Source organism: Pseudophryne corroboree, chromosome 8 (assembly GCF_028390025.1).
Source record: "Pseudophryne corroboree isolate aPseCor3 chromosome 8, aPseCor3.hap2, whole genome shotgun sequence".
Taxonomy (NCBI): domain Eukaryota; kingdom Metazoa; phylum Chordata; class Amphibia; order Anura; family Myobatrachidae; genus Pseudophryne; species Pseudophryne corroboree.
Window position 1 is genome coordinate 245,663,492 of NC_086451.1, and position 16,151 is coordinate 245,679,642.

Below are 16,151 nucleotides of genomic sequence, written 5' to 3' on the forward strand. Positions count from 1 at the left end.
CCCCTAAGTCCCTCGTAGCAGTGAGTCTGTTGCCAGCAGATCTCACTGAAAATAAAAAACCTAAAATATACTTTCTTTTTCTAGGAGCTCAGGAGAGCCCCTAGTGTGCATCCAGCTCAGCCGGGCACAAAATTCTAACAGAGGTCTGGAGGAGGGTCATAGTGGGAGGAGCCAGTGCACACCAGGTAGTCCTGAAGCTTTCTTTAGTTGTGCCCAGTCTCCTGCGGAGCTGCTATTCCCCATGGTCCTTACGGAGTTCCCAGCATCCACTAGGACGTCAGAGAAAATGGAATTGCAATTTTGGACCATTATCAATGACAGTCTTTTCTTTGTATAATAACCGATGAGCAGTACTAGGCCCTACACACTACACGATAACACTGAAATATATGAACGATCTTGTTCATTAATGAACGGCATATCGATCATATCTTTCAGTGTGTATGCACCAACGATGCGCGGCCCGGCACTCGTTAATCGTTGGTGCCGGGCCGCTTATACATGCAGGCCAATATGGACAATCTAGTCCATATTAGTATGCAGGGCTATGGGGCCAGGTGACTGGGGGCTGAAGAAATTTCACTACCCCCGTCGCTGTTAGGCGCCTCGGCGGCCAATGGCCAGGTGTGTACAGCCCATAAGTCAGCAGTGGCTTCTTTACATACGTAGGATGTTTCGCTTACATCCACTGAAGGACAATGGAACCATGAAGGTATAGAGGAGTGTGCAGCAGCTGTCACAAAGAAATGCTCAGTGAAGTCCAATCTCTCCTCCTTCTATATTCCGTAGCTAAGAGTAAGTCCCATATATCTAAATACCTCAGTAGCAGAGTGCATGCTATTTTGTGCTGACTAAGGAGGCCTAATTACTTTGGATTAGTTCATTTAATTTTGTATTAAATATAGAATTTATCTGATTTTGTATTCTATATATCCAGCTGCTGACAGGAAGCTTAGCACACACTGTTGATACTCGTTACTAATTGAGCTTCTGCTGGGCATGTTCTCACATACATGACACATTATTTACTATCAAAAATGAATCTACACACATAATAAATCTGTAAGGGATGTGCCCATACACAGCATTTTTATTTAGAAATATACTTTTAGCAACTGTAAGAACTATGGCAAAAAAAAAAAAAAAAAATTTTTTGGAATCACTCAAACTGCTGGATGAATTTGGATCCCACTTTCACTATTGTATAGCTTTGTTAACTAGAAAGAAACTGAGCTATGTATAATCTTGATGTAACATCAGGGAGAGGAGCAATAAAGGGAGAGAAAAACAAAACACAGACGCTTGACACTCGGCACGTGCAATGTGCTGGCTCCTCAAGTCCAAAATGACTACAAGTATATAAACATAGAAAGTTGGTGTTCCGATCATGCTTCTGCAGAACTTGACTCCGCTCAAATTATGCAACAGAACCCGACTTAAAGTGACTACTTTGCAGAGGAACCTAACTGAGGCAGTGATTACAACACGGTTTGGCGCGTATATACTTTATACCCAACAATTTTCCTTTTCAATTATAGCACCTGCAGTTTCCTGTAAGCGCCTGCTTCACAATGATGCGCGACAAGTCGGAGAAGCAAATGCTCATGGGCAGCTTTATGTGGTCATGAGATGAGCAAAGCCGCGGTCAAACGCTAGTCACTAATAAAAGTACACTTCTGGTGGATCCTTGTCAGCAGCTCTGGTTGTCACATATAACTCCACCAATATTCTAATTGCACCACAGTGCGCCAGGTAGCTAGTTCCCTGCATACGCGGTACATTGCGGACCTATAGGGTGCAACATTTCTGCATTGGTTGGGTATGGTCGAGCCATACCCAACTTTGTGTACATGGTCGCTCTTAGGAGAAACAAAGGTCCCCATTTCTGCAAGTGAAAGTTTAACAATCTCAATCCTGATTGCGTAGGCAAAGCCAGCCACTCAGCCATGCAACAGTAAGTGGCAATTTTGTTCACTAGTGCACATGTGCAATGCCAAAAAACACAACAAATAAACCATTATATAAAGGCTTGTTCATATGCTGCACACAGATTGGGCAAAGTGGTCATGCTTTGGGCTTCAAGAAAATAGGTTGGGCCCCTGGATCCAATGTTTTTGCAACCACTATTCTGGGACCTCTGTAAGCCAATATGCTTGCCAGCTGTGGTGAAGGATTAAGCACGAAGGCAAAGCAGGGAATGCCAACATCGCCCTGTGGTGGTGTACCACACCAGTAGGAAGCTTTAAGGTAGTACTACATTTTAAATCACTATTCAATGCGGAGGTACCAGTCCCGCTGTGTCACAGAAAAAAGGAAAAAAAAGGTAGCTGAATACATCTAATTATGGTATAAAATATAATATCTACTACCTGTGTTGTTGCCTATACAATTTATTTCTTTTTTTTTTTTTATGTAATAGCCAATAGAAGAACACTAAATTATTGATGGAAAAAAATAAAAAATAATCTGCTATGACAAAAATGAATGTGATTTCTACAAAGATTGAAATGCTAGAAAAAATAAAATAAAATAGGATTTTAATTACCCACCGGTAAATCTTTTTCTCGTAGTCCGTAGAGGATACTGGGGTCCACATTAGTACCATGGGTATAGACGGGTCCACTAGGAGCCACGGGCACTTTAAGAAATCAATAGTGTGGGCATGCTCCTCCCTCTATGCCCCTCCTACCAGACTCCATCTAGAAACTGTGCCCGAGGAGAAGGATTAAACTGAACAGTGGTGAGATTCGAACCGGCACATACAAAAAAGCCATGCTAACCAAGTTGAACAGCAACGGCTGAACCAACAAAAATACTTAACCAAGTAACAGTGCAGAAAAAAACGAAGCACCAGGCGGGTGCCCAATATCCTTTACGGACTACAAGAAAAGGATTTACCGGTAGGTAATTAAAATCCTATTTTCTTACGTCCTAGAGGATTACTGTGTCCACATTAGTACCATGGGGACGTACCAAATTTCCCAAACCGGGTGGGAGAGTGCTGAGATTCCTGCAAAACTGATTGACCAAACTGAAGGTCCTCAGAGGCCAAAGTATCGAACTTGTAAAACTTTGCAAACGTGTTCGAACCTGACCAAGTAGCTGCTTGGCAGAACTGTAAAATTGATACACCCCGGGCAGCCGCCCAGCAAAAACCCACAGACCTAGTAGAGTGGGACTGTACTTTCGGAACTGGCAGTCCTGCCAATGAATAAGCCTGCTGGATAGTAAGTCTGATCCAACAAGCAATAGACTGCTTTGAAGCAGGACACCCAATTTTCTTGGGATCATAGAGAACAAACAGCAAGTCAGATTTTCTGTGACGAGCTGTCCTCTTCACGTAGATCCTCAACGCCCTCACTACATCCAGGGATTTAGAGGTAGCAGAGGTGTCGGGAAGCATCGGAACCACAATATGTTGGTTGATCTGAAACGCCGACACCACCTTAGGAAGAAATTGCTGACGAGTTCTGAGTTCAGCTCTATCTTCATGAAAAATAAAATAGGGGCTTTTGTGAGACAACGCCCCCAGTTCTGACACACGCCTTGCGGCAGCCAAGGCCAACAGTGTAACAGTCTTCCACGTAAGAAACTTAAGGTCCACTTCAGTCCGACTGCAGAAACCGCAATACCAAGTTAAGATCCCAAAGGGTGGTTGGATGTGCAGAACACCTTTCAAGAATGTCTGAACCTCAGGGAGAGAAGCCAACTCATTCTGGAAGAAAATGGAAAATGTCGAAATCTTGACTTTCAAGGAGCCCAAACGGAGGCCCACATCCACACCCGACTGTAGAAAAAGGAGAAAATGTCCCAGTTGAAATTCCACTGCAGGAAATTTCCTGTTTTCACACCACGATACACATTTTTTCCAAATACGTTGGTAATGTTTAGACCTTTCCTAGCCTGGCGTATCTGACGTTCAACTTCCATGCCGTCAAACATAGCCGTGGTAAGTCTTGATAGACGAACGGCCCCTGCTGCAGAAGATCCTCTCGCAGAGGTAGAGGCCACGGGTCCTCCAGGAGCAACCCTAGGATATATGCGTACCAGGCCCTTCTCGGGCAATCTGGAGCAATGAGAATCGCTTGAACCTTTTCCCGTTTTATTCTTTTGAGAATTCTTGGGATCAGTGGAAGAGGAGGGAACACGTAAACCATCTGATAAAGCCATGGAGTCACCAGAGCGTCCACCGCCACATCTTGTGGGTCCCGCGACCTGGAACAAAAGCGCTTTAGCTTCTTGTTGAGACGAGAGGCCATCAGGTCTATCTGTGGAATTCCCCCCAGATGTGTTAAGGACTCAAACACCTCTGAGTGAAGGCCCGACTCTCCTGGGTGGAGGTTGTGTCTGCTGAGGAAGTCCGCTTCCCAGTTGTCTACTCCCTGAATGAAGATTGCCGACAGCGCCACCGCGTGTCTTTCTGCCCAGAGGAGAATTTTTGTTAGCTCTGACATCGCAGTTCTGCTTTTCGTTCCTCTCTGTTGGTTTATGTAAGATGCAGCCGTCACGTTGTCCGACTGAACCTGAATGGCTTGATCTTGAAGATGTGACGCCTGAGGAAGGGCGTTGTGTATGGCCCTTAGTTCCAGAATGGTAATCGGAAGAACGGCCTCCTTGACTTGACCATTTTCCTTGGAACTGCACCCCCTTGGGTGACTGCTCCCCAACCTCTGAGGCTTGCGTCTGTAGTTAGCAGAATCAATTCCGAACCGGCGACCCTCGGTCAGGTGAGACGTCTGAAGCCACCACAGAAGGGAGATCCTGGCTTTTGGAGACAGACATATCCTCTGGTGCATGTGAAGATGAGATCCGGTCCACTTGTCCAACAGATCCTTCCGTACTGCAGTGCCTCGTAAGAGGCTACCATCTTTCCTAGGAGGCGGATGCACTGATATCCGGGATGGTTTCAGGATTTCCCGCACCATGGACTGGATCACCAATGCCTTTTCCATCGGAAGAAACACATTCTGTGCCTCTGTATCCAGTATCATTCCCAAGAACAGAAGTCTCCTTGTTGGGTTCAGGTGAGATTTCGGCAGATTCATGATCCACCCATGATCCTGGAGTGGGTGAGTCGACAGGGCAATGCTGTGCAACAACTTCCCTCTGTACAATGCCGCGATCAGCAGGTCGTCCAGGTATGGTATAATGTTCACTCCCTGTCTGGGCGCTGCGGAAGCAGAAGAGGACGCTCTATTAAGAGACCCTGCAGGTCTGAGAACCAATGCAGTCTGGGCCACGCTGGAGCGACGTTAAGTAGTATTCCTCCTTCTTGCTTGAACTTCCTTCTCACCCTAGGCAGAAGTGACACCGGAGGGAACACGTACGGCAGCCGAAAGTTCCACGGAATTGCCAGTGCGTCCACGAACGCTGCTCGAGGATCCCTTGTCCTTGCTCCGAAGACTGGAACCTTGTGATTGTGCCAAGACGCCAGCAGGTCTACATCTGGTAGACCCCCCTGTTCCACAAGGAGTTGCAAGACCTCCGCATGAAGGCTCCATTCTCTGGCATGTACGTCCTGACGACTGAGGAAGTCCGCTTTCCAGTTTAGGATCCCCGAAATGAACACTGCCGATATGGCTGGCAGATGGCGTTCCGCCCAACGAAGAATCTTTGACACTTCCATCAGTGCTTTGCGGCTTCGGGTGCCGCCTTAATGATTTATGTATGTTGCCTGACTACTTGAACAGGCCTGTTCTGTACTAGAGGAAGGGCCAGTGTCAACGCATTGAACACTGCCCGCAATTCCAGAAGGTTTATCGGGAGGAGAGATTCCTCCGTGGTCCACCGACCCTGAATAGTGTGTTGCTCCAAAACCGTGCCCCCAACCCTGCAGACTGGCATCCGTCGTCAGAAGGACCCAGTTGGAGATCAAGAATGGATGACCCCTGCTCAGTTGTTGGTCCTGCAGCCACCAAGTTAGTGAGAGATGGACTTCCGGAGTCAAGGATATCATGTGAGACCTGATCCGGTAAGGCAGGCCGTCCCACTCTGAGAGAATTAACCTCTGCAGAGGGCGGGAATTAAATTGAGCGTACGCCACCATGTCAAAAGCAGACACAATAAGGCCTACCATTTGCATCGCCGAGTGTATGGACACACGTGGGCGAGAGAGGAAGCATCTTATCTTATCCTGAAGCTTCAAGACCTTCTCCGGAGACAAAAACAACCGCTGGTTGTAGGTGTCCAATAGTGCTCCCAGGTGCACGATGCACTGAGCAGGAACCAGGGAAGACTTCTTCCAGTTGATGAGCCACCCGTGGGCTTGCAGGAACTGGACCGTCCGTTCCAGATGACTAAGGAGAATCTCTGGAGAGTTCGTCAGTGTCAAAAAGTCATCTAGATACGGCAGGATCCTGATAATCCAACGGCGGAGTAGGGCCGTCATGACCGCTGTGACCTTTGTGAAAACTCGAGGATCCGAGGTCAGACCAAAACGCAAGGCCTGGAATTGAAAATGTAGGTTGCCAATAGCAAGCCTCAGGTTTTGCTGATGCGACACTGCAATAGGTATACGCAGATAAGCATCCTGTATGTCCAGGGATACCATTTAGTCCTTGGGCTCCAAGGCCAGAATAATAGAGCAAAGAGTTTCCATACGGACTTTGGAGACCTTCACAAATTTGTTCAAAGACTTGAGGTTAAGAAGGGGCTGAGAAGATACATTCTGTTTCGGGACTAGGAACAGCGTTGAATAGTACCCCCTGCCTCTCTGAGCCAGAGGCACCGGCACTACCACTCCCGTGTCCAGGAGGGATCGTACCAGCATATGGAGAGTCATTGCTTTTAACAGATCCGAAGGGACTTTTGTTGAGCAAAACTGGCGAGGGGGACGTTTCTTGAAAGAGAAGGCGTATCCGTGAGTGACAACTTCCCTTACCCAGGCGTCCGAAGTGGTCTGTAGCCATACCTGAGCAAACTGTAGAAGTCGGCCTCCCACCCCAGAGGGAAGCCTGCCCCGTCATGCGGCAGGCTTGTTTGTTTTGGAAGCAGGCTGACGGGCAGCCCAGGCACATTTAGGTTCGGGCTTAGTGGATTTGGTAGTGTGAGCCTCTTTCGGGTACGCCTGACCCTTCAATTTACCTGGAGGTCGAAAGGAATGAAAGGAAGTACTCTTAGCCTTCGGAGCTGAAGGAGTAGTACTAGGTAGACATGAAGTCTTAGCAGGTGATAAGTAAGCAAAAATCATATTGAGGTCTTCCCCAAAAAGAATGTTTCCCTTAAAAGGGATCACCTCCAAGGTCTTTTTAGAGTCCAGATCTACAGACCAGGACTGCAACCAGAGGATCCTACGAGCCAGAACAGACGTGGTAGACGCTTTGGCCGCTAGGATACCTGCATCCGATGCTGCCTCTTGAATATAATGAGAGGCTGTAACAATGTACGAAAGACACTGTTTGGCATAATCAGGAAAATTAGACGGTAAGCTCTGCTTCAACTTCCTGAACCCAGGTCTCAATAGCTTTAGCAGCCCAAGAGGCTGCAATAGTAGGCCTATGCACAGCTCCAGCCAGAGTATAAATGGACTTCAAGCAATCCTTCACATGCTTATCCGTCGGTTCCTTCAGAGAAGCGACGGTAGTGACAGGCAGAGCAAATGATACTACCAGACGTCCGACCTGCGAGTCCACCGGCGGCGGCGTTTCCCAATTTTTGCTTAACTCTGAAGTGAGGGGATAACGAGCTAGCATCTTCTTAGACAGAGAGAACTTCTTTCCTGGATACTCCCAGGATTCCTGACGTATGTCAATGAAATGGTCAGAATGTGGTAAAACTAAACTTAGTAACCTTCTGACGCTTGAACTTATCTGGTTTCTTAGAGGGAGCTGGTGGTTCATCATCACAATCAATTTGAAGAATCAGCCTTATAGCTTCTAAGAAGTCAGGAACATACACTTGGGTCAGGGACCCCCCCCATCAGAAGCATCTGAAACAGTGTCTGAGGGATCAGTATTTGCACCATCTTCATCAGATGAAGTATCTGTAACATGTGTGGATTGTGAGGATGTAATGGCCCGCTTAGAGGACACCTTGGTCTTAGGCGGGCAAGGGTTAGGATTTTGCTTGGCCAAAGACTGATTTCATTGCTGTAACTGAGAGGACAGTGTATCTGCCCATGGCCGATTAACAGCAGGGACAATATGTGGCTGTAATGGCACGGGAGGTCCCATAGGGGGCGCAAGTCTAGTTACCAGGGTAGTCAGTAAATTATAAAAAGTAGCCCACAGCGGGTCAGTAGTTGCCCCAGTTGTAGTAAACGGACTGAGGGGTACAAAGTCCCCAGCACCTGAACAGTCAGCTGCAATATTTTCCTCAGAAACACATGGCATGAGCACTGCAAGACACAGGGTCAGCCACAGAACCCTCACCCTGTTGAGCTGATATTATATGAAAGCTTTACTTTAGGGTGGAATAAAACAATATAAGCAGACAAAGTACCATACAAAAATCCCCCCGTATACTGAGACTACAGACAGAACACACATGGAGGATTTAAGAGGTATATGGTGACTGTAATACACAGAGAAAATACCAAACGAGTATATCCTGTGATCAACACTATTATATGAAAACCCTGACGCACTTAGCCCCCATCAGGGTACAGAATATAGAGATAGCAGTATACGCGGAATGGAAATCACACAGCAGCTATTGGCGCACACACAGTCACATGTACAATGCAGAAATTATCACAAACAAAACTGCACTGGACTAGCAATACTTTGCTAACAATACTACTCAAGTAAAGCTGATTAGGTATAGAGATATATCAATGCACAGGTGAGACTGGATGTATATCACAGGGTACGTGTATTAAATATCCCTTACAAAGTGCACTTGTTCTTAACTAACACTGTCTAAATGACGTGGAATATTTAAGTGTCCTGTAAATGCACAGCGCTGATGATGCAGGCAGCTTTACAGAGGAGACATTGCCCAGCAGTCCCAGATCAGCGCAGCTGTGTTGTAATGGCGCCAGGGAGTGAGTGAGAGAGAGATGCAGCTCCAGGGCGGGAACATCTGCTATAGATGGCGCCTGGGGCTGGGGGAGAACTACAGTTCAGAGCCTTATCCCCTCTGCTGGACTTCACCACCGGGTACTATGGAGCCTGTACTAAACGGATTTTAGTAACTCAGACCTGTGCTCCTTGCCCTGGTGATTATAGTGGGCTCCCTGCACGGCCACAGTGTCCACGCCAGCGGTGAAGTCCGTCTCCAGAGACCGCGACCGGAACGCGATTTCAGCGGGTCCCACCTGGGGGTCCCTCTTACCTCCTCACTAATGTGCGGCCACACGATCCTGGAGAGCAGCGGCGGTATGATGAGACTGGAGCGCCGCCGCTGTAAGTACCCGGCAACCAGGGCGCAGGAATTCACAGCGCCACTGGGGGACGTGAGGGAACCGCAGCATGATATGTCAGTATGACATATAGCACCAAGTGCCTATGCTGCGGCCATTGAAGTCTTCTTTCTTGTCAGAAAAGCTCTTTTCAGGGCTGCCTAGCGCAGCCCTCCCTGTTAGCTGCCGGCACTGCAGGCACCAACTTACAAACTGAGCTCCAGTGCCTGGAAGTGGGGACATAGAGGAGGCAGTGCAGTGCATCCTGGGAACAGTCAAAGCTTTAGCTTGTTGGTGCCTCGGATCAAGACCCAACTCTACACCCAGATGTTATTCCCTGTGGAATACCAGTGTACCACCACTGCAGAATGTTTATCGGAAGGATGGATTCCTGACTTGACCACCTTCCTTGGAAGTTTTCCCCTTGGGTGACTGCTTCCCAACCTCGGAGACTTGCATCCGTGGTTAGGAGGATCCAAATCTGAATCCCGAACCTGCGGCCCTCTAGTAATTGAGAAATTTGCAGCCACCAGAGGAACGATATTCTGGCTTTCGGTGACAAGCATATCCTCTGCATATGAAGATGAGATCCCGACCATTTGTCCAGATCATCCAATTGGAAAGACCGTGCATTAAATCTTCCGTACTGTAGAGCCTCGTAGGAGGCAACCATCTTTCCCAGAAGGCGAATACACTGATGAACAGATACCCGGGCAGGCTTCAGGACATCCCGGACCATTGCTTGCATCACCAACGCTTTCTCCTCCGGCAGAAACACCCTCTGTACTTCAGTGTTGAGGATCATCCCCAGGAAAGACAGTCTCCGTGTCGGCTCCAAATGTGACTTTGGAAGATTCAGGATACACCCATGATACTGGAGTAGCTGAGTTGAGAGAGCAATGCTCTGCAACAGTTTCTCCCTAGAAGACGCTTTTATCAGCAGATCGTCCAGATAAGGAATTATGTTCACCCCCTGCTTGCGGAGGAGTAGCATCATCTTCGCCATGACCTTGGTGAACACCCTCGGTGCTGTTGAGAGGCCAAACGGCAGTGCCTGGAACTGACCGTGACAGTACAGCAGCGCAAATCCGAGATAAGTCTGGTGAGGCGGCCAGATCGGAATGTGAAGGTACGTATCCTTGATATCCGGGGATACTAGAAATTCCCCCTCCTCAAGATCTGAGATCACCGCTCTGAGACTCCATCTTGAATTTGAATTCCCTCAAATAAGGGTTCAACAACTTTAGATTCAATATTGGCCTGACCGAACCATCCGGTTTCGGTACAACAAACAGGTTTGCGTAATAACCCTTGTTTGTTAAGTGAGGAACTGGAACAATAACATTTGACTTAGCAATTTTTGAATGGCTTCCTGTAGGATAGCCCTTCCTGTCAGCAAAGCTGGTAAGCCTGATTTGAAGAATCTGTGAGGTGGGAGTTCTTGAATCTCCAGTCTGTACCCCTGGGTAACAATATCTTTTACCCAGGGGTCTAGGCTTGATGACGCCCAGACATGACTGAAATTTCTTAATCTTGCTCCCACCTGCCCAATCTCCAGGCTGGGAGGTCCACCGTCCTGCCGAGGATTTTGAGGAAGCAGAAACAGGTTTCAGTTCCTGTGAATCTGCTGGTGCAGGTTTTCTGGATTTCCCCGGACCTCCTCTAAAGAAAGTGGAAGGGGGTTTGGACTTAACTTTCACGGTCCGAAAGGACTGCATGGTAGTTGAGGGGATAAGATTTCCTAGTAGGTGGTGTAGCTGAGGTAAGAAATGTTGACTTACCCACAGTTGCTGTGGAGATCCATGCATCTAACGCTTCCCCAAACAGAGCCTGACCTGTGAAGGGTCGGATCTCCACACTATGGATTCCGCATCCGCAGACCATTGGGGCAGCAAGAGTCCCCTGCGTGCCAAGACAGCCATGGAAGGAGCCCTCGCATTGAGATGGAAAAGGTCCTTAATGGCCTCCACCATGAAACCTGCAAAGTCCTGTATGTGACGCAAGAACAATTCAATATCACTTCTATCCATAGAATCTAATTCCTCTAGTAATGTGCCTGACCACTTTACTATGGCTTTAGAAATCCACGCACAAGCAATAGTAGGCCTTAAAGCTACGCCAGTAGCTGTGTATAATGCTTTGAGGGTAGTCTCAATCTTACGGTCAGCTGGCTTTTTTCCCCCGGGACACGTAAAACCACTTTTTTTTTAGACAACTTAGACACAGAAGCGTCTACTACAGGTGGAATTTTCCACTTTTCCCTATCCTCTTCAGGGAAAGGAAAAGCATTTTTTTTTCTCCGGGTTTTCCCAGGATTTTTCAAACAATGCGTTTAATTCCTTAGATGCAGGGAATGTAACAGGATTTCATAGTATCAGTACAGTAAGTCTCTGCTGCAGGCTCAGGTACCTTATCAGTAATGTGTAAAATGTCCCTAATATCCTCAATCATAAGTTGCACCCCTTTAGCAAGGGATGCATCTCCCCCCTGCATATCCCATCACCGTCCCCTGTATCAGAGCCGGTATCAGTGTCAACTTGCATTTGTTGCAAGAGCACCCTTCTTAGGGTAATTAATTGGGGTCTTTGAAGAGGTAGTGCGAGCTGAATACGACAAAACCTCAGACTCTTTCAAAACCTGTGTTTTAGTCTCATTTTGAGTCATCCGAGATGAAATCTGGGATATCATTCCTCTAATAGTCTTTTTCATCCAGTGTGCCGTGGCACACTAGTGTGCAGTGACCAGTTGCAAGGTGTGTCGCGGAGCCAGAGCAGCTTCCTGCACCTTCAGCGTGAACTGTTGGCCTGGGCTCTTCTTAGAGGATCATAGTATCTAAAAAGACAATTGTCCATCGAGTTCAACCTATTTGTAGTCTCCTATACAGGATTATTTAGTCTAAAATTTTGACTGATGCTGATGTCAGCCGTTGCGTTATATCAATTTTTTTTATAGTAACTATAGAGCGTGATTATGCACCATAATCCTGGATATCCTTATCCATTAGGCATTTATCTAACCCATTCTTAAAGGTGTTGACTGAGTCCGCCATTACAACTCCCTCAAGCAGGGAATTCCAAACACCTTATGTCCTTACCATGAAAAAGCCTTTACGCCGTATTGTGCGGCATCTCATCTAACCTAAGCGAGTGTCCCCGAGTCCTCTGTATTGATCTAACCAAAAACAGGTCCCGCACAAGCTCTGTGTATTGTCCCCTTATATATTTGTAGATATTGATCATGTCCCCTCTTAGTCTCCTCTTTTCCAGTGTAAACATGCCTAGTCTTTCAAGCCTTTCCTCGTATTCCAGTGTCTCCATGCCCTTAATTAGTTTGGTTGCCCGCCTCTGATCAGTCATGCTCCGGCCATGACCTATGCCTTGGTGACGCGGCGGTGTGATATCATAGGTCACGGCCATGTCTCACCACTCAGCCAGCCCACCCGCCTGCATATACATCTTCCAGTTCCCGCTTGCAACCACAGCTTTCCTTGCCCACCTACATCCACACCTGTCCGACCGCCCACTGCTCAGTATTTGCAGCACTCCACTATGGTCACTGTGGGACAGGGAGGAGGACAGCTGACCAGTAGGGGCTAATATTTGTTATGTTATTTCTCCTGTGGGGGGCAATAGGATTTATGGGGGGAACAATGTGAATAATTCATGTGGGAAGCAATAGGATTTATGTAGGGAGCAACATGATTTATGTGGGGAGCAATGTGATTCTTTTTTCTGTGTAGGCCAATGTATGTGTGGATTTGTTTTTTACTGTGAGGGCTAATGTGCGTTTTGTTTTTTCTGTGGGTGAACTGATGGTGTGCCTTGGCAATTTTAAAATATTGTTCGGTCTGCAGCGAGTAAAAAAAAAAAAAAAAAAAAGGATGAAAATCACTGCCCTAATAGAATCCACCCATGGGGGTTCGCATTCAGAAGGCTGAGACAGTATATTACAGTTCTGAGTACAAGGAATAAGACTCTTCAGGCGAAGATACACACTCTGCAGCACAGGGTACAGAGTTCTTAGACATGTTTATGTGAACTATACAAACACACACACAGGAAAATGCAGACAGAGTATCCCCCAGAGTACCTTCAGAGAGAGACACAGAGTATAAGGAGCCAGCCACACAGCGCCCCAGTAGGCAGTTTATACAGTAAACAGCCAGCGCTTCCTGAATAACCTTAATAGATTAAACAGTTAATATCTCACCCCCCCTGCCCTTTCTATAACACCCTGGCACCGCAGAGGTATGCTGGAGTTATGTGGAGGGCAGCGTTCCCCGTCAGCGTATCAGTGTGATCTGCAGGGAGAAAATGGCACTGGTGAGTGCTGGATCCACTCTGAGAAAGAAGCTCCGCCTCCTGTAATGGCGCATCTTCCCGCACTTAGAAATTATACTGGCCTGAGGTAATTTCTGAAGCAAACAGTGGGTTAGACCTTGTAAGCTATACATGACAAGTGTAGGGTATTGCGCTGGCCCAGGGCGCCCCTCACAGCGACGCACTACAAGTACTGCTGAGCCCTCCGGAGCGCAGCCTGTCAGAGCTGCGCTCCTACCCTTGTACTGCCATTTACCGCCGGTGCCCTGCTTACCCGGGCACCGGCGTCATACTCACCACTCCTCCTTCTGGTTTTGTTAGGGGGTGGTGGCCGTGCTGCGGGAGTGAGCAGTTGACTCATGGGCTTGCGATCAGCACCTTCAGGAGCTCAGTGTCCTGTCAGCGGAGATAGAGAACCATTAACGTCTAGGGTTGGGTTCTACTCCCACCCTAACTTCTGGTTTTGTTAGGGGGTGGTGGCCGTGCTGCGGGAGTGAGCAGTTGACTCATGGGCTTGCGATCAGCACCTTCAGGAGCTCAGTGTCCTGTCAGCGGAGATAGAGAACCATTAACGTCTAGGGTTGGGTTCTACTTCCACCCTAAGTCCCACGAAGCAGGGAGGTTGTTGTCAGCAACCTCCCTGTACATAACTCTTTTAAAAAATAATAAAACTAGAAAAATTCCTAAGAGCTTCCCTAGCTGTGACCGGCTCCACCGGGTACATTTTCTAAACTCAGTCTGGTAGGAGGGGCATAGAGAGAGGAGCCAGCCCACACTATTAAACACTTAAAGTGCCCATGGCTCCCAAGGAACCCATCTACACCCCACTGTACTAATGCGGACCCCAGCATCCGCTAGGACGTAAGAGAAAATTACATTCATTTGTTTATTTACAGAAAAAGTATTTGTAATACGCAACATACCTGCGGAATCACAGACTTTCTCCGATAACTCTATCCTGGCATATCGATGTAAAGTCGGGAGCTTTTTCTGCCCAGTTACACAGTAACCTGCTGTCTTTCTCATCTTTTTGTTCCAGATTATTTCCAAGTCAGGAAGCTAAAGTTAAAAAATAAGATTTTAAACCTACCGGTAAATCTTTTTCTCCTAGTCCGTAGAGGATGCTGGGGACTCCGTAAGGACCATGGGGTATAGACGGGCTCCGCAGGAGACATGGGCACTCTAAAGAACTTTAGATGGGTGTGCACTGACTCCTCCCTCTATGCCCCTCCTCCAGACCTCAGTTAAAGAACTGTGCCCAGAGGAGACGGACAGTACGAGGAAAGGATTTTTGTTAATCTAAGGGCAAGATTCATACCAGCCCACACCATCCACACCGTATAACATGGAACATACGCAACCAGTTAACAGTATGAACAAAACAGCATCAGCTAAAGACTGATTAAAACTGTAACATAACCCTTATGTAAGCAATAACTATAAACAAGCCTTGCAGAAATATGTCCGCACTGGGACGGGCGCCCAGCATCCTCTACGGACTAGGAGAAAGATTTACCGGTAGGTTTAAAATCTTATTTTATCTTACGTCCTAGAGGATGCTGGGGAATCCGTAAGGACCATGGGGATTATACCAAAGCTCTAGACCGGGCGGGAGAGTGCGGATGACTGTGCAGCACCGATTGAGCAAACAAGAGGTCCTCATCAGCCAGGGTATCAAACTTGTAGAATTTTGCTAAAGTGTTTGAACCCAACCAAGTCGCCGCTCGGCAAAGCTGTAAGAGCCCACCTTCCTAGTGGAATGGGCCTTTACCGAATTTGGTAACAGCAATCCAGCCGTAGAATGAGCCTGCTGAATCGTGTTACAGATCCAGCGAGCAATGGTCTGCTTAGAAGCAGGAGCGCCAACCTTGTTGGCTGCATACAGGACTAACAGTGCCTCTGTTTTCCTAACCCGAGCTGTCCTGGCTACATAAATTTTTAAGACCCTGACTACATCAAGGGACTTGGAATCCTCCAAGTCACCCGTAGCGACAGGTACCACAATAGGTTGGTTCATATGAAACGAAGAAACCACCTTAGGCAAAAATGGAGGACGAGTCCTCAATTCTGCTCTATCCACATGGAAAATCAGATAGGGGCTTTTGTGAGACAAAGCCGCCAATTCGGACACCCGCCTTGCAGATGCCAGGGCCAACAACATGACCACCTTCCAAGTGAGAAATTTTAAATCAACCGTTTGAAGAGGTTCAAACCAGTGAGATTTTAGGAACTGTAACACCACGTTAAGGTCCCATGGTGCCACTGGGGGCACAAAAGGAGGCTGTATGTGCAGCACTCCCTTTACAAAAGTCTGGACTTCTGGGAGAGAAGCCAATTCCTTCTGAAAGAAAATTGATAGGGCCGAAATCTGTACCTTAAGGAGCATAATTTAAGGCCCATATCCACTCCTGTCTGTAGAAAGTGGAGAAAACGGCCCAGATGGAAATCTTCCGTAGGAGCATTCTTGGCTTCACACCAAGATACATACTTTC

The 16,151-nt window shown here is 47.4% G+C and overlaps 1 protein-coding gene across 1 annotated transcript in view; it reads right to left on the reverse strand.

Moving 5' to 3' along the window:
* LOC134948887 (germ cell nuclear acidic protein-like) overlaps nucleotides 1-16,151 on the reverse strand; it is a 335,115-nt gene that overhangs the window by 38,896 nt on the left and 280,068 nt on the right. The window contains exon 10 of the mRNA XM_063937161.1: nucleotides 14,583-14,718. Coding sequence (XP_063793231.1) covers nucleotides 14,583-14,718 — 136 coding nt within the window. The remainder of the gene's footprint in view (nucleotides 1-14,582; nucleotides 14,719-16,151) is intronic.